Here is a 21,740-nt window from a genome sequence, read left to right on the forward strand (position 1 = left end):
GCACCACAGTGTGGATGAAACTCAATACTGCAAGAAATGTGCAAGGTAATATAATAGCCCAAATAATAATGATATGACAAATACATTTTCTTCATATTTGTACCAAAGACCCTGAGCAATCCCAAACAAGCCAGAGACTTCTTAGCCCTCTGCCTTATTATAATATCCCATCTGTGAACATTAGGGTTCTGGAAAACCATTATTGGGTGACTATAATACAGCCTAAGTCTTCTGTTATTGCATTTGGACAAAATAATTTACTAAGTTATTAGGACACAGAAATGAGCATAGGGTATATTACATACTTAATAATTTGTAAAAGCTTATTAGTGTATAGAAAAAGCCGCATCTCTGGCCTCAAATGAGAAAGGAAAAGTTATCATTGCATTTTTCATGTAAACCATCTTGAGTTTATAAAAGGAGAGGCAGAACACCTGAAAGGAAAAAGCAGTGTCCACAATGTAACGAACTTAATCACTGGCAGCTCTCTTTCATAGAACCTCCTAAGAAAGGAGGAGGAGAGTATGGAGTCTCAAATCTCTGCTGGGATCTTGGAAATGGTGGAAGAAGGTGAACCTCTTTAACAGAAGGCTAAGAGGCCAGAGTAGTAAATATTTTATTATTTAATATTATCTTGCATCAGAAATAAAAGAGCTTTGCTAAAAAAAATCCTTCTCTTTTTAGTCTTTTAAAAAGAACTTAGGGCCCGACAAGAAGAAAATCTCCTTAATCTTTACCTAGATTTCTCATAAAACATGTATGAAACCTCAAAAACCTATAGTTTCTCATTCACAAATTATTTATTGAATGTCTACTACATGTACTGTGCCTGGCACGGGGCATACACTGGTAAGTATAAAACAGACATGATCCTTGTAATAGTGTCAAAAATGGTTACAATTACTGCTTCTTGGCCTTTCAAAATATACTGTTATGTTGAACCATGTGCAATTGCCAATATTCAACTCTTCTGACACCAATTAAATATGATTCATTCTAAAACCTATATAAGCAGAGTAGTTTTTAAAAAAAGTGGGCAGAGAAACAAAGAACATTAAAACGTTGACTTACAAAGCCTACTTCTTAGGCTATTTATCTTCTAATCATACCCAATAAATTAAGTCTTTTCGCCTAGTTACTCAGTTTGCTATTTGTGTATAAAGATGTAAAAAAAAGTACAGTAACCTCCTGCCCCATTATCTGCAAGGGATATGTCCTAAGATCCCCAGCGGATGCCTGAAAGCACAGATAGTACTAACCCCTATATATACTTTTTTTCTTATACATACATACATACATACCAATAATAAGTTTAATTTAGAAATTACGCCTCGTAAGAAATTAACAATAACTAATAATAAAATAGAACAATTATGGCAATAACCTGTCATAAAAGTTACATGAATGTGGACTCTCTCTCAAATATTGTATTCACCCTACTTCTGGTGATGCTGTGAGATGATAAAATGCCTATGTGTGAGCTAAAGTGAGGGGAATGACATAGGCATTGTGATGTAGTGTTAGTTACTACCGATCTTCTGACATAAATACATCAGGAGGAGGATCACCAGCTTCTGCACCACAGGTGACATGGGTAACTAAAACTGCAGACAGTGAAACTAAAACTGTGGGTAAGATGTAACTACTATGTGCAAGTCCATGTTATGAATTCTGAAGTAAGATTTATGGAATATAACAGAACTAGAACTCGGAGCATTGCTCCCACTAACCTATTTTATATAATGCTTCTGCACAAATTAACATAATCATCTACCCCTCTTCCCCATATTTTCTACCCCAAGAGCAGATATGAATTTTACAGTAAACTCTACATAAATTCAATGGGTACCTAGCTCTCTTCTCCCTTTACTCCAATTATAGCCTAAATCTTCACCAGCTTTTACTCTCCCTCCACTGAAGAAGAGTCCAGAGACCACACACATTAGAAAAAAGCATGAGCTTTGACACTGTCAAGTAGTTTAAGTTACTAGCCTTTCTACCCTATCTCCTCATCTGTAATGAAATTTAATTAATACTTGTCCTATAAAATTACTGACAAGCTTAGCCTTAAACCATGTAAAGTATTTGCTATATGACACGTAAGAAGAAAAAGAAGTGTTGATTTCCCTGTTTCTCTTCTCCGGTCCATGGTTAATTGTCACATAGTTCTTTATTATTCCATTCTCTTCTACCTCTTCTAGAGTAAGAGGGAAGTATTAGGCACTCACACAAGGCTGGGAACTATGACTGTTCCCAAAAGGCAGAATGGAGAAAACGCCTAATTCACGGGATAATGGGTAGAGTACACAGAAAACTTTTGTCTCAGTAGTGTGCAATATTAGCCCTAAACTGAACACTGCTCCAGACCAGTCTAACAAATCATAAAACACTAAATGAAATTAGTCTGTTTCCAGTAACTCAGTTGCATCCCAGAATAAAGTTGACCAAGTTTGTAAGAATACAAATCTATCCTCCAGCCAACAATGTAAAATTCACCATTTCTAGCATCCAGTCAAATATTACTACACATGCAAACAGGGAAAAAAACCAAAACCCATAATGAAGAGAATAATCAATCTACAGCTCAACATAACTGACAGAGAAGTTATAATTAGCAGAACAGAACACTGGAAGTTATTAAAGTACATCCCTATGTTCAAAACAATAGACACGAAAAATGTAAAAAAGACGAAAACTGTATCTATGACGAAAAATACAAATAATGGGATTAACAACAGGTTAGACATTGCAAAAGAAAAGATTAGTGAATGTAAAGGCATGAAAATAGAAATTATCCAAAATGAAACACAGGAAAAAAGAACAGAAAAACACACACAAATCAAGAGCACTGATGAGCTGGGATCAATTTCCAGCAATCTAAAAATGGGCAACTGGATTCCTCAAAAAAAAAAAAAAAAAAAGGAAAGAAATAATGGCTGAACACTTTCCAAATTTGAAAACTATAAACCCAAGGATCTAGATAGACCAACAAAGCACAAAACTCATGAAGAAAACCACCGCAAGGCACAACATAATCAAACTGCTCAAAACCAATGTAAAAGAGAAAAAAGACATGTCATGTATAAAAGAATAAAGATTGGAAAACACCACATTTCCATCAGAAACAAAAGCGAGAAGACAGTGGGGTAACATCTTTAAAATACAGCTGACCTTAGAACAACACAATGGTTAGGAGCACTGACTGGCACACATTCAAAGATTCACCTATATCTTTTGACTCTCCATAAACTAAACTACTAATAGCCTACTGTTGACCAGAAATTTCACCAATAACAAAGTCAATTAACACATATTCTGTATATGTATTATATAGTGTTTTCTTAAAATAAGATAGAAAAAAGAAAGTGCTATTAAGATAATCATAAAGAAGAGAAAACACATTTATGGTCTGCACTATATTTATTGAAAAAATCCAAGTATAAGTGGACCTGCATATTTCAAACCCACATTATTCAAGGATCAAATGTATTGAAAACGAAAAGGTATCAATCTAGAATTCTACATATGACAAAAGTGTTTTTTGAAAACACAAATACAACAGCGTAAAGGCCAGGAGGAAAGAAACAGAAGTATACTATTGTAGGGTCTTATATTACAAGTTAAGTAGTGTAACATTATTTGAACGTATCATGTAATAAGTTAAAGATGTATACTCCAAAGCAACTAGTAAAATAACAAAGAGCTATAGCTAATAAACCAAAAAATGTGATAAAAATGATTTCATAAGAAAATACTCAATCCAAAAGAATATAAGAAAAATGGAAATGGAAAAATGGAAAAATGAAAAAAAGAAGAAAATTTTGTCTTCCCAAAGACTAGAGAGGACAAACAAGATCAAAGACCCAAACTAACAAAATCAATAATCACATCAAATGGAAACAGTCTAATTAAAAGGTAGAGATTTGGGGGTGCCTGGGTGGCTCAGTCGTTGGGCGTCTGCCTTCGGCTCAGGTCTTGATCCCAGAGTCTTGGGATGGAGCCCCACGTCAGGCTCCCTGCTCTGCGGGAAGCCTGCTTCTCCCTCTCCCACTCCCCCTGCTTGTGTTCCCTCTCTCACTGTGTCTCTCTCTGTCAAATAAATAAAAATCTTTAAAAAAAAAAAAGGTAGATTGTCAACTTGAATAAAAAAGCAAGACTCAACTACTTCTGCCAATAAGAAATACATGTTAAATACTAAAACACAAACAGGTTAAAGGTTAAAAGATAGAAATAAATACACACACTATGGTAACATTTAGCAAAAGAAAGCTTGAGTGACTATTTTAGTATCAGACAGGTTTCAGAGCAGAGTATCACCAAGAATAAAGGCTATTTTTTAATGACAAAGGTGGCAATTTATTAAGAGGACATAATAATAGTATTTATGCAACATAACAGAGCTTTATTTTTTTAAAGATTTTATTTATTTATTTATTTATTTGAAAGACAGAGAGAGAGAGCACATGCGAGAGAACAAGTGGGGTGAGGGGCAGGGGAGAAGCAGGCTCTCTGCTGAGCAAGGAGCCTGATGTGGGGTTAGATCCTGGAACTCGGGGATCATGACCTGAGCCGAAGGCAGACGCTTAACCGACTGAGCCACCTAGGCGCCCCCATAACAGAGCTTTAAAATATATGAAGCAAAAACTGACAGAACTGCAAGGAAAAAGGGAAAAATCCACAATGGAAGAGATTTCAATATCCTCCTCCCACACAAGCATGAACTAAAAGTAATTATGCTGAGTAAAAGCAAGACAAAAAAGAGTACATACTGTATAATTCCATGTATATAAAACTCCAGGAAATGCAAACTAATTTATCGTGACAGAAAGCACAGCAGTAGTTGCTTAGGGACTGAAGGGGGTACGTGGAGGAACAGAGGGCTAATTACAAAGGGCACAGGAAGTTTTGAGGATGATAGTTAAGTTTAATATCTTGATTATGGTGAGAATTTCATGAGTGTGCATATATGTCAAAATTTGCCAACCTGTACACTTAAATACGTGCAGTTTATTGTCAATTATCCCAATAAACCTATTTAATGTGCGTATGTGATATAAAATCATGTTATTCACCAGGCACACTCTGGCCTAGAAGTAAAGCACTGAAAGATGGACACTGGAACCACTGATAACCAAACCAATAGTCTTAAAAGAGAAACCAGACACCAAATGCTACAAAGTACGATAAAGTCTATGACCAGGTACAGTAGGAGAGCAGATTACAGATTCTAATTTGTACAGATTCTGTAGTATAGATTCTAACTAGGTAGTCAAGAAAGGAATCTCTGAGTAACTAACATGTAAACCAAGATGAACAAATGGAGTATGAGTTAGCTAGGTGAAATATAGGGGAAAACATATACAAAGACAGTTACACAATGAGGAGTTTAGGAAAAAAATATGTACAGACTGTCCCCAACTTAAAATGGTTCAACTTGGGATTTTTCGACTTTGCAATGATGCAAAAGCAATATATTCAGTAGAAACTGCACTGTGAATTTTGATTTTTTTTCCCAGGCTAGTGATATGCAGCAGGATATTACTGGTGATGCTGGGCCATGGCAGCAAGGTACAGCTCTCAGTAAGGCACGTGACTGATCATGAAGGTAAACAACACTTACAACCATTCTGTACCCACATAACCATTCTGTTTTTTACTTTGTATTCAATAAGTTACATGAGACTCAACAATTTATTATAAACTAAACTTTGTGTTAGATGATTTTGCCCAACTCTAGGCTACTGCAAGTATTCTGAGCACACTTAAGGTAGGCTATGTTAAGCTATGGTGTTAGGTAGATTAGGTGTATTGAATGCATTTTTAATTTAACATGTGTTTGTCTGGACATAACCCCATCGTAAGTCAAGGAAGACCTGTATAAGGTAAATGCCCAGAAATGGAATTGCTGGGTCAAAGGGCAATCACAGTTTTATAAAAAAGGGAGTTTTTTGCTTAATTCTTTGGAATACATAACCTGACAGTTATTGTTTATGCAGCAAAGGGAACTTTAGAACAATTTACTAACATTATTTAAAACAAGAGAATAAAAATAAACCAGTATTCCAAGCTCTTTGAAACCAGAGCACATCTTCACCCTCACATCCTAAATGCAGTTTCACACACCATCCACTAACATTTTGCTGAATTAATGTATACTCCTTGGGTAGCAAAGAAGAAATCAAGTTGCCAAGAGGAACTCCTCAATCATACCTCACTATCTCTAGAAATGACAGTTTTTAAAAGAATTAACCTCTCCATCCTCCTCCTCACGTAGCAATTCTTAATGAAAACCCCTCACATGAACTATTGCAAAAGCCTCCAAACTGGTCTCCCTGTCTCTATTCCTCCAATCTTCCAAATTCAACCTCAACAGAACCTAAGATTAAACCACTCAATCTCTAAATCTGTTTCTTCTCTATACCTAAAACCCTAAATGGCATCTCATCACCTCCAACTGTGTATCCCAAACACAGTCTCCAAAACCAACAATGGTGAAAAGAGGAGAAAACAATGACAACTTAGCGAATTATTAATAAAGTTAACGTATTTGATTTAGAGGACTATTGGGAAAGTTTGCTTCCTGCTTTTTTGATGTTAAAATATCCTTTTGCTTATGAAAGAATGGGTGAGGACATCAGTTTTTAAGAAACATCTCCCATAAGGAGCTAGAGTTTATCAAGCTAAGCCAAACAAGTCAGTCATAGCAAGACAAATACCGTTTGATTTCAGTCATACGTGGAATTGAAAAACCAAAACAGATGCACATGGGGAAGGGGGAAAAAAGAGGGAGGCAAACCATAAGAGACTCTTAACCATAAAGAACAAACTGAGGGTTACTGGAGGGGAGGTGGGCAGGGCATGGCTAAATGGGTGATGGACTTTAAGGAGGGCACTTGTGATGAGCAATGGGTGTGACACGTTAAGTGAAGAATCCCTAAATTCTACTCCTGAAACCGATATTACACTATATGTTAGCTAACTAGAATTTAAATATAAACTTGAAACAACAACAAAAAAAGAAACATCTCCATTTAGCAAATTAAAAAGTTGGCAAATCTTTGACAGCTGAGCTTTATTTTTCATTTTAAGGGCTGGAGAAAATGTCTGGGAAACACTGACTTACACACACCAGAGGTGTGGATAAAGTCCACAAGGCAAACAGTGCCCTCACCTATTTTTCTAAGTTGTCTCTATTTCCCCAGGAGAGTTTTTGCTCCAGCTATAGGAGGACTGCATCATTGTCCTACACACAACCTACTCACTCTCTCCCATTGCTCAGGCTTCTTCAGGATTGGAATGGCCTCAATACCAATTCCTCCTTTTCTTCATGCACTCTATTTATTGAGCACCTACAATGCTAAGCACTAGGGACAGAGTAGTGAACAAAAGAAAACATTACTGTCTCCATGGAGCTCACAGTCTAGTGGAGGAAACAGGATATCAATATAAAATTAAAAACTAAGATGATACTGCTTTACAGAGAATGGAAGGAAGGAGACTGGAATGGCGGGAAAGCTAGTCAATAAACTACTACAGTTCAGGTAAGAGATAACTGTGATTTGGAGAAGGGTGGAGGCAAAGAGAAGTCAAATTTTGAGCTGACTGTGTTGCTGACAGACTGAACAGAGGGACTAAAAGAAGAAATACTCCATGACTCCAACATAGAAACTATATAGACTTGCACAATAGTCCCAATTTTTTATGCCTCCCTGGATCTATGCCCTTTGCTATGAGCTTGCTACACTGACCTTAAGGCTTGTTTATACGTCTTGTTTGGACCAATGGGACAAGAGCAAACTTATTCCAGGCAGTAGCCTGAAAAAAGTGCCTGTGCACTGCTACTTTTCTCTTGGATTAAGCCTGGGCTAGCCTGCTAAAAATGAGAGACCACATGGAGTAGAGCTAAGCAAAGACCATTTGAAATAATCTTATACCAGTCTATAGCCAGAGAATCCCCAAACATATGGGGAAGTCCAGCCAAGATGAGCAGAGCCACCAAACCACCATAACTGAACAAAGATGCAGGAATGAGTCCAACCACTACTAGAAGAACCACCTACCTAACTTGTCGACTTGTGAGCAACAATTAATTGCTTACTCTTCTGGCCACTGAGTTTAATGCACAAGCTAAACACAGGGATACCAATTACTGATATGGGGTAGAAGAAGGAAAGGAAGGGAATTAAAAGAAAAGCTAAGCTCATTTTATCTTACCCCAGTCAATGCTTACCTCTCCTTCAAAACTCAACTTAGATATCAACTCCTCCAGGAAGCCTTCCCAGATCCCCAGGCTGGTTTGGAAAGATATTTAAGTACTTCCATTACGTTCTGTGCATAACCCAATCACTGCCTTACCACACTGTTTTGTAATTATGTTTATACTTTTCTTCCCAAGAAGCCAACTACACTTTTATGTTACAGACTGTATCATATTCATCCTGATACCAGCTTGTAACATAAAACAGGCTCTCTCAATAAATATTTCCAAATTTTATAAATCAATTAATAAACACTTATTTGACAACAGTCCTTTAACTCTAGATCAGTATTTCTCAATGTGTGACCCACTGACAACATGCACCAGAACCAGTAGAGGTATGTACTAAAAATGCAAATCTCTGTGCTCTTTAATGAAAATGCCATTCATTACCTCGTAAGAAAGAACAAGGATGAATTTTTTGGCCAGCCTCAGATACACAAAACAAATAGCAGAAGTGTAGGTACTAAATCAACTTTTACTCAAAATTTTCTAGAGATGTTCCCTAAGATAATGTCCTTAGTCTGACAACACCTCTGTTAACTGAAAACGCTCTGAACCGCAACGGAGTCTCTTCTACGAAACGGGTCTCCGCCAGAGGAAACAGGAACTGGGGGTCCTCTCAGGAGGTGTGGCTTCCCAATGCACAAGGTTACACACGGTTACAGGGGATGCTCGAAAGCGAAACAAGTCCTGAGTTTTCTCCGCAGCAGGGCCCAGCCAGAGACGGACAGGCGACCGAAGCCCAGGCAGCAGCCGCGTGCCGCTTGACGAACCTCGGAGCCCGGGCGCCTGAGCCAGCGCCGGCCCAGGGTCTCGCTAATTAAGAGCCGCGCCAAAGAGGCTCCCACTGGGTTCCGGGATGGGCGTCCGTCTCCAGGGCGGCCACCCTCGGTCCACCCCAGCCCGACGGGCCGTGCAGAAGGCCCCGGTCGCCTGCCCAAGTCAGAATGGAAGAAAATGAGGGAAGGGTCCGGCCGCTGGCAGCCGACAGGGGAAAGGACTAGAGTGCCAGGGGGCGCCGCCGCTTCCCACCTGCGTCAAGCTCCAGCTGGTAACAGGGCAGCGGCTCGAGGGAGAGCTTGTAACCCTCGAAACGCGGGTCCAACAGAGGTCTCTTCACGCGCAGAGAGCAATTAGCAGCCACCTCCATAGCCTTCCTGGGCCGTAGCGTGAGAATTAATAAAGCTCTTGTTGAAAGGTCCGCGCTTCGCTCGTAGCGCCGAGGATCCCAGGCGGCGTGGTTCCCATCCCAGAAAACGCTGCGGTGCAGGATGCCTTCTGGGAAATGTAGTGTCCATGAGAAAGTTGCATGACGGGCTGGGTAGTTTTTCGGAGACTTAACGCCCGCACGACAGCATGGTCTGGACTCTCTTACCCAGAAGGCTGAGCTACCAGGAGGCGGCCCGCGCTGGTTAAATTCTCACATTTATAGGCAGGGTGGCGAGACCCCGCCCCGGAAATGCGTGTTTTAGCTTTCTGTGTGCTTAGGTGCCCGAGCTACTGAGGGTCTAGGTCCGGGCAGCCGAAGAGTGTGGTAGGTAACGGTCGTCAGCGCAAGGGTCATTTCGTCGCTGGGAAGGGACGGCCCTCGCCCGCGGTGATGGTGGTGAGCTATGCCCGTGGTCCTCAGGGCCGGGACCCGGGCCCAGCCCAGGCTCCTTTCGATGTGCTGTCTTTCGTTAGCTTTCCCGACCCGCGCTCGCGGGCCTGTAGGGCTCTCCGACAGGGCGTGCAACCGGAGTTGGCCTGAAGCCAGTCCACGCTTTGTTTTCTGGCTCCTCCCCTCCCGCCTCTCCCGCTGTCTCCGCCCTATTCTATTTTCCCAAAGAATGTCTGAACTGGGAGGGATCCCCTAGCGCCCTCGTTTTACCAGTGAGAAAACTGAGGCCTTTAAGAATTGACTTGTCCAAGGTCACTATCCGTATTTTAGGGGCCAAGGCGAGATCAAGTTCAATATTCTAGGAATGGTACCGACTATACCTTAGAATTATTTTGGAAAATATTAGCCTCCAACTACACAAGCAAACATTTCCTTGTCTTTTCTCAGCCCTTCCTTCTTCCTGTTCCACTCAAAAAATTTTTTTTTCCCAACTCGAAACTCAGTTGCCAGCCTTACTTTTCATATAGGCTAGATGGGACACAGGAAAAGTGGTCCCAAGTTAGTGACAGATTATGTGCAGTAATGTTAGCTTTTCCCAAGTGTTACATTCTAACCTCCCTCTCCTTTCTAAATCACTTTGGTTTGGGTTGTCTTTTTTCACTGAAAATTGAGAATTTTCTAAGTTAGGAATTAGTTTGAGATTTGTTTTTCCCTTATCCTACCAGCAAGCTTTGATGAAGACCACACACAAACACATACTTGGAGCTAGTTTGGCAGTTGTAATTCTGGGTACATTCTACTGAAAAGTAAAGCACTTAGAGCCTAATCTGTAACTTTGATTTTTCACCAACAGTGCTTAATCTTTTATTAGTATTTAGGTTATGTGGCTTCCCCGAAATTTTGAATGCGGTTAAGGTGCAGAAATGATTAGCAGTCAGTTATCATGTGCTGTTAAAGTGTTTTGGGGGCTGCTGGGCTCAAAGTGCATGAGTTCAAATCCTGCCTTCACCACTTTCTATCCTGGTGCCTCAGTTTTCTCAACTGTAAAATACAAATTATGTTACTAATTCTTACATAAAAGAATAAGTTTTGGGAATTAAATGAGGTTAAAGAAAATCAATGTGTTAACCCAGTACTTAGCACACAAGTGTTGCATAAAAGTTAAAATAACTATTATTATCCAAAGATTGATTAATAAAGAGTATATGGGGGAAGAAAAATTGTAAAGTGCATTAATCAATATGACCTCTTGGGATGCAGTAAATAATATTAAGAGTAATGACATTGTTAACACATTGTTGAAATTTATCACCCCTTCAGGTGATAGAATGTTAAGTGTGTTGGGATGCTTACCTAGAGGATTTAGAAGAAAATGCTTTGTGTGTGTTCTGTATCTGAAAATACATGTTGATGTTCAGGTTAGCAAGATGAACAAAGATGCGCAGATGAGAGCAGCGATTAACCAAAAGTTGATAGAAACTGGAGAAAGAGAACGGTAAGCAATAGATTGTGTTAGTAAATTACATTTAACGTCTTTAAATTATAATTACGTTATATGTAAAAATCTAAATATCAAGGAACAAAGCTGATGTCAGTGGAATGAATAACAGAAAATTGAGATTATCAAAAGTTTCGATTCCTAACATCTGTAAAAAATAGGTGTGTTCAGTATTGCATGCTTAAGGGAAAGTGAGTCATCTAGAAAGATGAATAAGAAATGACTCAAAGTATGTATAATCTAATGGAAAAAAAAATCCCAAATAACTACAATTAAAAACATAATGTTACCCAATTTTTAACAGGGAGATAATGTGGTAGAACCAGTTTTCAGTTTCTACACTCTCAACTTCAGAGCAGCATGTGCTGTTCCTACTCTGAAATATTCTTCTTCCCCTGATCTTTAATTCTAGCTCATCTTTCAGGTCTTAATTTAAACATCACCTCTTATTGTTAAGTCCCAGATCCCTTGTTCTAGCCTAGCATTTAATCACATATTATAACCACCTGCTTTGATTGTTTGTGTCCTCCAATATAATCTAAGTTCCTTGACAGTAGAAATACCATTGTATCCCTAGCATCATCCCTAGCACATAATTGGCCAAGGTAAATATTTGAAGAATGAACAGGTTTGGAAGTACTAAACAGAGACTCAGGAATCAAGAAAGGCTTCCAGAAACAGGGTGAAAAGTTGCATAAGAGAAATATATAAGGAACAGGAGGGATCTTTCAACTCTACCTGGGGGTTAAGGTAATCAGTTACAAAATAGTAAAAGAGTTCCTTCAACTCGGGAAAAAGATTAGCCATTCTTCCAGCCAATAAAGAGCAGAAGACATTCTAGGCAGATAGAACAGAATGTGCAAAGTCACAGGGATTTGTTACAACATGATCATGTTCTGAGGAGCTACAAAATTAAAGCTAGCAGGTAAAGTGTGAAAGTGATGTTGCTGTAACAGTGGACAAGAGGAGTGGATTTTGTATAAGTCAGAATTCCTTATTTGTAAATGTTAGAACTCAGAAACCGGCTTAACAGTGAAATATATAAGCTCATCTAAGTACAAAGGTTAGAGCTCGAAGTTGCTTCAGTCTCCACTGGGTCCAAGCATTCAAAAATTGTTACCAAGAATGTCTTTCTTTTTCTTTCTCAGCTCTGTTTTCCTCTGTGTTCGCTTTATTCTCAAGCAGACTCTACCCACAAGGTGGCAGAGATTAGCAGTTCAGAGTTCATACCCTCTGGCTCAGACTACCTTTCTCCTAGTAGTTCCAGCAAAGTACCTGGCGTGATTACCGTCTTACTTAGGTACATAGGCCAGTTATGGTCAACCTTGCTTAGGTCTCATTTCCAATGTTGGAACCCTATTTAGATTTCTTACACTAAGAGTGGTGTCAAAGAAAGGTCAGGAAAATGGGTGATGGGTGTGCAGAAACAACTGTTGTTGACTTTATCCTTGGGTGGTGGAAGTCATTAAAAGATCCTAAGAAGGGGCATGACTACACCACATTTGCTCTTTAGGAATATTAGCCTGGCAATGTAGAGGATAGACTTGAAGGGCTAGACATAGATTACAGAATAACATGTTAGCAGATTATATCAGATTAAAAATGAAAAAACAGCAAAAATAGAAAGAAGAACTTCTAATTTTTTAAAGTAAAAGCAGCCCTCAATATGAAAAATGAGGAAGAAGACATCCAGAACAATGCCTTGGGGAACTGAGAGGATAGTATTAGCAGTAATGAGGCAAGGGGGTTATTTATGTTTGTTTGTTTTAGGATAGTATTAGCAGGATGAGGAAAGGAGGTTATTTATGTTTGTTTTTTTTCATTCATGCAGCTTAAAATTATTGAGTTTTTACCATATGCTATGTCCTCTTAAGGTGCCGAAGATACAGTAGTGAACAAAATAAAGTCTGTTCTTCCATGGAGCTTACATGGGAGAAGACAGAAAATAAGTCTATATTATGTAGATGGTGATAAGTTCTAGAGGAAAAATAAAACTGAGAATAATGAGGTGTGTATTTGAGACAAAAAGATAAAGAAGGCTTCACTGATAAGAGGTCAGAAGGATATGAAGGAATGAGGGGACTCCCAAGAGCCAAGGACCCAATACAGGAGCTTGCCTGGTATTTTGATCACCACATGGAAGCTCATGAGCCTGAATAAATTGGATGAGGAGAAGAAGAGATTAAGTCAGAGGCATAGCTGGGGAGGGGGGCAAGATCATGGACGATTATTTAGGTTGTAGCATAGATTTGGAATTTTAAGTAAATTGGGAAGCCACTGGACCCCTTTGAGCAGAGGAAGGAGAGCAAAGTATATAAGGGAGGAAGCAGGGGAACAAGTTAGGGGCTTTGGTAACAGTCCAGTCAAGAAAAGAAGATGGCTTGGACTAGGGGAGTAATGGCAAAGATGGTGAAAAACATTTGAATTGAAGTATTTACTTAAAACCGGAACCAATAGGAATTGCTCCTCTGGATTATATGTATAGTGTTAACAGAGTTGCTGAGTGAAGGATGCCAAGTTTTCTAGCCTGGGGAACCAGGATGGACAATGGCATTCTGACAGAATCGGGAGTGGGAGAGAAGCAGGAGTTGGGTTTTGGCCCTATTAAGATGGAAAGACCTAATTAAATACCAAGATGGAAATGTCACATAGTGAATGGTTAGAAATATTGAAAGAGAAGTGGTTTGGTTTGGGACATGACATGTTCAAGCTCTGAGAAATTATTTAGGTTGAAGATTGAAGATTTGTAAGAGTGGGTATGGCAGAAGGATAAATAAATATTGGTAAGAAAATATTTTATTACACCCATGATGCCATTAGTTGCTATATATACCATTATTATTATTATTTTTTTTACCAGTAGGGTAAAAGAAGATACTGCCAATTAAATTATGATATGCATACCAATTACTGAATTGTTGAAATGTGGGGAAAAAACAGTCTTAGAATCAATGAAATACCACACTTAGTATATAATTTAGAAGGTTATTGGAAAAAATTGAGAGGAAAGTTTTTGAGGTTAGAGAGGGATATGATGGGGAAGTAAGAGAGCTCAAGGATAAGAGTCTGTGGTCAGAGAATAGATTTTGGAGTTTTAAGATTTTGAGGTGCAGCAGCTTCAAGCTCAAGTAATACCATTTAGAAGTTGTACAAGATCCACAATATTCCTGTTGGTGGAGATAAGTAGAAAGTGTATGAGAAGGGCAGAGAGTAGAGTTTCTTGAGAATTAATTTTACTGATGATGAAAATGAAGTCCAGAGTTCAAATGACTTGCATAAGGTCAAAGAATTATTTAGTAATAAAACCAAGATTAGGTCACAGTTAAGGTAAAGTTTTGGGGTTAAAAGGCAGGGAATTTTTCATTGAACATTTGAACTTTTGCTTCAAACATTCCTACCTCAAATATTGTACCTTGTTATAATTTAATAGGAAAAATTTTCTTTCTCAACAGCCTCAAAGAGTTGCTGAGAGCTAAATTAATTGAATGTGGCTGGAAGGACCAGTTGAAGGCACACTGTAAAGGTAATCAGTTTCATTTACAAGATAAGCTAATTTCATTCTTCTTGTTGGCTTGGGGTTCACTAGAAAAATAGTAGGCAGTATTTTAAGATCTGTCGAGTGCTGAACATAATTTTAAACAAATAGAAAATTGAATCTTCTAGTAGTGATTTCCCCCTGTCTCCTATTGGTAGAAATAATTCCTGAATCTTAAGAAATTTTCATTTTTCTTTCTTAAAACAAGTGAGGCAAGATTTTTTCTGGCATCAAAGTATGCATTCCATCCTTTTTCAGTGTGCCTACTCAATGTGAAACATTAATTATTCCTATGTTTTAACTTTGTAACAAATTGAACACTTTATGATTGTCAGACTCCATAGGAATTATATCGCCTGGCTTTAACAGTGTTATTTTTGAAAATTTACCTATAAAAGATCTTAGGTAATTACACTTATTTTTTTAAAATGTAGAGTGGAAGCTTATAAAATTGCTAGGTATTGATGATAATGATGCCACTAGATAGATGATACATGTCATGAAGATGAGCCTCTTCTGGCTCAGCTTTGGTATACTGGAATCCTGGATATTTTCAGTGAACTCCTATTATATTGTAATGGTTTCTACAATTAATAATAGAGACTATTTGTATTACTAACCCTAGGAAGGCAATGTGGCACATTAGAAAAAGCATAGTTTTGGGGGTCATACGGACCTTCACTGGAAGAGACGAGCTGGATTTCACCTCATGTTTGGATGAGTTATTTAATCTTTAAGCCTCAGTTGGGTCACTTGTAAGTGGAAAAATGTCCAGCCCATTAGATTGTTATGAATATCAAATGCCATAAATCATCCAGCATATAAGAGTGTTCCAGTAAATATTAACTCCTTGCCCTCTTCTCTTTCCTTTGGCCCAGCCTAGAGAAGAGAAAGGAACAAAGGAGTTGTTCTATTCTTTAAATTTGGGCAATGAAATTACAAGTTAGACTCAAATAATAGCTTTTGACCCCTTCCATACGTTCAAGAGCTGGTATGATTTTGGCGAAATAAGATCTGTACAGTTATATGTTTCCAGCTTTTTACACATAATTAGATTTGACTTTATAGTTCAAATTCATTCTAAGTATTATAATAATTGTTAAGTTACAGGTTATTTAGCTGAGAGATGAACAGGCTTTTAAGATTTTGATCTGGTGAATACTTAATGTGTTTAAGGTTGAACTAAATCTTCATTAGAAAAGAAAAAAAAGTGTCCTCTTTTTTTTTTTAAAGACCAGTCTGCACTCTAAAAACATGATCTTAACCCTTCCTCTATGAAAATCTTTCTTACAGATAATGATTTTAAATGATATGATTTGTTTTTTGCTTTTGCATAAGAGGTAATTAAAGAAAAAGGACTAGAACACGTTACTGTTGATGACTTGGTGGCTGAAATCACACCAAAAGGCAGAGGTAAGGAATACAAATTGTGTGAAAGGAAAGGTGTGCTGAAGACATGATTTCTCTCTCTCTCTCTCTCTCTCGCTGGTTCAGCTTTTCTTTCTTTTTATAGGGAAAAACAACCTTTCCAGAATTATTTGGGCACTTGCATTTCCTCATTGGGAAAGATTATAATTGCCTTCCTGCCTCTCTAGCATAGTCTTGAGTAATAGATGAGACGGGAGGTATAAAATGTTTTTGCACTCTAAAACAGTATACAGATATAAGTTGATAATGGTTGTTAAGACAGATAATTTTTAAAATGTGGGGTTTTTGTAGAGGCAAGTATTAGCTGAAGCTAATTTTATAAATTATAAATTTTTTTATTTATAAATTTTATATATTTATAAATTTTATTAGATATGGCCCAATTTCACTTAAATATTTAATAATTCAAAGTTTTACTCCAGCCCCAGAGTCAATGCTCTTCTCTTGTTTTTCTTCTTTTAAAAATAAGTAAAGCTCTGTCTTCTTAAGTGTCTAAATTAAGAATTTGGTAGCTCTAAAACTTTGTGTTCTGGGTAATCTGTATTTAAAATTCATACTACCATCATCTTCATTTCCTTACAGAAGGCAAAGGAAAGAGAGGAAATAGTATATTAACATTTATGATACATAATAAATATTAAGAACTACATTACATTGTTAGCTCAGAAGTGGCTACATTATTTTCATTTATTTTGTGAAAGTGTTTCTTTTGGTAATTTTAAGTGAAAGCAGATAAATTAGATAATCCATTATCTATTTTGTCACACAGAAGTAGTAAAAAGAATTTAAGTGTAAAAAGTAAAAAAGTTTGAAAATTATTACTAGAGAATACTAATTCTCTTGACTACCTGCTGGGACAGAGCTACAGAATCCTATAGCCCTTTCCAGCCATCTGTAGGCCTGTTTACAGCCAAAAAAAAAAAAAACTTTTTCATCAAGTATGTCTCAGGGAAAGAAAAACAAAACATATTTATTGTTTTTTTATTTCTTTATTTATTGTTCCCCGCATGGATTTACATTTTAAATATTCTCCAATTTCTTTTTCTATTTTCCTTCTGTAATTTATGCTTAAGCTATTAACATTTTGGAGCTGGTTTTACAGGGTAGAAATTTTCTTTGCTTCTCCTTCAACACTTGTATCTCAGACATTTCAATCCCTTATAGCTCCACTGCTAGAAAATGAGCAAATACAGAACAGAGAAATAAAAATAAATCTTTTGTTTTATGTTCTTAGTCTTCTTCATAGCCAAGAGAAGTATTTTCTTTTTTTAACTAAAATACAGTAGAATTGACCAGTTTTTAGTGTGTGGTTCCATGAATTTTATACACATGTACAGATTCATGTAACTACCTACCCTCCTCCCTGCAAAAAAACTCTCTCAAGCTATCCTTTTATAGTCATACCTTATCCGTAACTCCAAGGCAACTGATCTATACTCCCATCACCATAATTTTTATTATAAGTGTGTTTAATATATGTACTGATCATGTTTCCAGTGGTCTTGAATTAATTATGTAGCTTATATTTCTAGCAGGCTTAAACTAAACAATCTGTAACGAGGAGTATGTGTCCTATTTAGTTTGTATACTTATTTTTGGACTACTGAACTGTATTTGAAATATTTCATTTCCTTTGGATACAAGCAAGTAGCATTAGAAATTTTAGTTAATTCACTATTGTCCGTATTTATTGGTAGCCAAGAAAAGAAAAAAAAAATATTGTAGATTCATTTGTTGACATTTAATAGTAATTTAAAATTACTAAGAGCAGGGCTCTAATTAAAATTTCAAAGAGCAGGGCCTTTTTTTTTAGTGTGTTACCCTGAGTAGATAATAGTCACATGGTTCAAAATTGAAGAAGTAAAAATACCACAAATGTAACTCCTGTTGCAATTTTTGCATCTTTGCTGAGTTAGAGAGTATGTGCACTTATTTCAATACAGTTATTGCCAAATTACCTTCCCAAAACTATGGTACCAATTTATATTCTCCACCCCCTAATACAAGAGAGCCAATTTTCCCTCAGTCTTGCCAACACAAGATATTACTGACCTTTGGTTTTTAACCAATATAATTGGCAAAACACGCTGTTTGTGGTTTTAATTTACATTTCAGTTACTAAGTTACACCCCTTTTATGTTCAAGAACTGTGTTTTGCCTTTTCATCTCTTTTGCTTGTTTTTCTGTCTGATCTTTTATCAATTTGGAGAAATGCAGTGAGAGATCAGCCCATTTCTGTAAGAGTGTTTTCCCACTTTTTGTCTTTTGCCTTTCTTTATGCTGATTTCGACCAACTTACTAAATTGCCATTGTTGATTTATATCAAATTTATCAATTTGTTATAACCCTCTGTTTCAAAAAGGTCTTTTCCATTCCTAGTTTAAAGAATTTTCCCATGTTTTATTCTTGTCAGTATGCAGTGTATTTAGGTATTGGATAGTTCACTCAAATAATGAATTGCAAATATACTTTATTTTTTCAGGTATCTTTACCTCTTTCTTTTTTGAGGCATATGGGTTATTCATGAAATTATTTTGTTAATTCTGAATAAAATATCAAATACCAAATTGACATATATTAATTGGAATCTTCTTACTCTTATATTTTTATTTTTGTATTTCAGCCCTGGTACCTGACAGTGTAAAGAAGGAGCTCCTACAAAGAATAAGAACATTCCTTGCTCAGCATGCCAGCCTTTAAGATTGGATGAGATTGTGTTGTTTTGTGGTTTTATTTCTGAAAGTAAAACTTGCCATAAATTAGGAATCAATTTCCCAAAATAAAATCCTTTTTTGTATGATGGTATACAGTTTTCAGTAATGATGTATACATTGTATTGATTTTTTCCCTAAATGTGTTATTTTAATAAATATCTCATGAATGAGTTTGAAGTTTCCTTGGATTTTGGAATAAAAGGGACTTTATTAATAATATACCAGATTTGTTCAGAGGAAAATTCAGCAACTGATACAGTTTAAGTGTTAAGTATGTGCATATCTCTGTGCTAACAACTGAGGAGGAGTAAGCAGGCTCTTCTTAATGTCTGGATGTGGTGTATCCCTCTTTTGAATCTCTGCTATTTTATAATACATGTCCCATCTTGTACTACAGATGTCTTATTTCTGATTTGTTATAAATGCTGAGGGTTGGGACTGGGTCTTACTCATCTTTATGTGCCTTCCTTATTCCTCAAAGAATTTACCATCCTATTGGAAGAGAGAACGTTTGCAAACTGGCTCCATACCAAGCTCCTCTTTCATACTCTACTCATCTGAACTTTGAGAGCAGAAACTCTAAATTGCATCCCCACATACTAAGGTCAAGAAAGAACTTAATGGGAAATAATCTCCACCTGTAGCTTTACTCTGACATCAAGATTGCCAAATCCAATGGACTTTTGTCTGTTCTTATGTGACCTCTGCTGGAATGAGAATGTTGACCATCCTGCCACTTGGAACTTTCTTCCCACTACTCACATTGTGTATTCCTACCACTGGAAGTTCCTTCTGTGTCTTGTGGATACCTTTTGCTGTATGGGACTTCAAATAATGGTGTTTCTTAGTGTTCCCTCCTGGGCCCTCTGCTTGACTAATGATATACTTTCCCTGGGCAAATCCCAGGAAACTTGGGTTGGACCATGGATTCAAATACAAACTTGTTGATAAATGGTAAATTGTTTCTCTAAACCAGACTTCAACCCAGCCTCCTGACCTGTATACCTAACTGCTACGGATCACCTTGCTTGGATGTTCCATAAACACCTTAAACTGACCACACCTAGGATAGTGACGTCTTTTCCTCCAGTAACTGCCCCTATTGTGTTCTTTATCTCTGTGAGTGGTACCTCCCAGACCTACAGATTACCAGAGCTTGTTAAAATACTGAGAACGTAAGAGAGAAGGCACAACATTCTCTATTTCTGACAAGCTCCCAGTCAATGCTTGTGCAGCTAATGGAGGACCACTTCGTAGCAAGGTTGTCAACCGTCCACTTCTGCAGCAGGCTCCTAATGTTTCCTGCTGTAGTTTACTGCTTCCTCCAATGACTCTTCCACACTATTACCTAAGTGACCTTAACTAAAAGTCAAGCCTTGTCATTTTAGTCTACCTGAAATTTCTCAGTGGCTCTTAGTTTACAACGTAAAATTCAAGCTCGACCGTAGCAACCAGGTCCGACATTTACTTCTAGTTACTCTAAAGAGTCCTCAAAAGTATCAAGTTAATTCATCCCTAAATACAAAACTCCATCAACCTAGAAAGCCCTTTTACTTCTCTCATTCCTACTTTACCTTCACAATTCAGCTTGAGTTGTTGCAAAAACATTCTAACATTCCTTTGTCTGGTTTAGATTCGCAACCACTTTTTTTCTATAAGAAGCACCTGTGCATAATTTCAACACATTGGTTCTTGAACGTCGCATACATCTGGAGGAAAGGAAACGACTTTTTGACTTTGCATGATACGTATTTGTAGATGGATGGACAAGGGAATGAACATTATGGGAGCACAAAATAAGGTAACAATACAATTGGGTATCATTGAGAAAAGACTTCGTGTTAATTTTTGGTTTACTGTTCCAGAGATAGTATTTTATATTTTTGATGAATTTATATTTTAAATGTAGTCTTTGAATTAACTGAACTTACGTAAAGTGACCTCTCTCTTTCACACACACACAAAATCACAAAACCTACACAAGAGTTTGTTTCATCTCATAAAGCAATGATAGTTATATTCATTGTTCTGTTGCTCATAATCAAAAAGGAAACAATCTTAAATGGTACATCAGAAATGTTAAGAACAATAGATCTTATTTGTATGTGAAAACAAACCAAAAATTGCTCATGAAGATATTTTAGTAGCTTAAAAGGAAAACGAGAAAATGAAAACAAAATATTTTGAAATGGAACAAAAGAAAGCCGAATTGAAAATAGCAACTGAAAGTACAAAAGAACATAATTTTAAAGTGGTAGTGCCAAAAAGTTCCCACCTCTACGTCCACTACCTCTAGGTTTTTTTGACTTCTTAGGAATGTCTTGTTTGCATCTAGAACCATTGCTATTTTTCAAATAAACCAACTTCTGACTCCCATCATTGATTTATGTAAACTAGGAATACCTTCTTTAAAGATCTTGCACCATTCCATGCTCAAAGTCAGGAATTCAATAGGAGAATACTGTTACACAACTGCATTGGGTGAGTAAAATACTAATTAAGATTACTATAAGCTTCTCTTGTATAGGATTAAAGAAGACCTAACTAAATTATTTATGTAATCACTTTGCTTTAGCATTAAGAGTATCATTTGGTTGAGCAGTGCCAAGCCAGGGCCTGGGTGATGCTGGGGATTGGTAATTGGATATGGGACTTTTAAATAACTTGATAAAACTCAAGAGAATTGTGACAGTTGCTCAGTAGCT

At 37.2% G+C, this 21,740-nt stretch overlaps 2 protein-coding genes across 4 annotated transcripts in view; one reads left to right on the forward strand and one right to left on the reverse strand.

The window, feature by feature from the left end:
• The window catches only part of NUDCD1 (NudC domain containing 1), a 91,814-nt gene extending 82,280 nt beyond the window's left edge, over positions 1–9,534 (reverse strand). For both annotated transcript variants that reach the window (XM_027605821.2, XM_027605815.2), the window contains exon 1: positions 9,293–9,534. In XM_027605821.2, coding sequence (XP_027461622.1) covers positions 9,293–9,410 — 118 coding nt within the window. In that variant the 5' untranslated portion in view covers positions 9,411–9,534. The remainder of the gene's footprint in view (positions 1–9,292) is intronic.
• A 171-nt stretch (positions 9,535–9,705) lies between these two features.
• On the forward strand, positions 9,706–19,994 carry ENY2 (ENY2 transcription and export complex 2 subunit). Of its 2 annotated transcripts, none has more exons than XM_027605840.1 (5): positions 9,706–9,794; positions 11,279–11,355; positions 14,811–14,881; positions 16,232–16,306; positions 18,945–19,994. In XM_027605840.1, exons 2-5 carry the CDS (start codon positions 11,288–11,290, stop codon positions 19,019–19,021), a joined length of 291 nt encoding a protein of 96 aa, XP_027461641.1. In that variant the 5' UTR covers positions 9,706–9,794; positions 11,279–11,287; the 3' UTR covers positions 19,022–19,994. The 2 variants fall into 2 exon arrangements, with proteins under 2 accessions (XP_027461641.1, XP_027461631.1); XM_027605830.1 differs by having other exon boundaries at positions 9,710–9,866.
• The last annotated feature ends 1,746 nt before the right edge of the window (positions 19,995–21,740 follow it).

The sequence above is a fragment of the Zalophus californianus genome, chromosome 4, assembly GCF_009762305.2.
Source record: "Zalophus californianus isolate mZalCal1 chromosome 4, mZalCal1.pri.v2, whole genome shotgun sequence".
Classification (NCBI taxonomy): domain Eukaryota; kingdom Metazoa; phylum Chordata; class Mammalia; order Carnivora; family Otariidae; genus Zalophus; species Zalophus californianus.

Coding starts and splice junctions, on each gene's coding strand:
- ENY2 (XM_027605830.1), top strand. Junction 14,882..16,231: donor GTTGAAGGCACACTGTAAAG/GTAATCAGTTTC, acceptor CTTTTGCATAAG/AGGTAATTAAAGAAAAAGGA. Junction 16,307..18,944: donor AATCACACCAAAAGGCAGAG/GTAAGGAATACA, acceptor TTTGTATTTCAG/CCCTGGTACCTGACAGTGTA.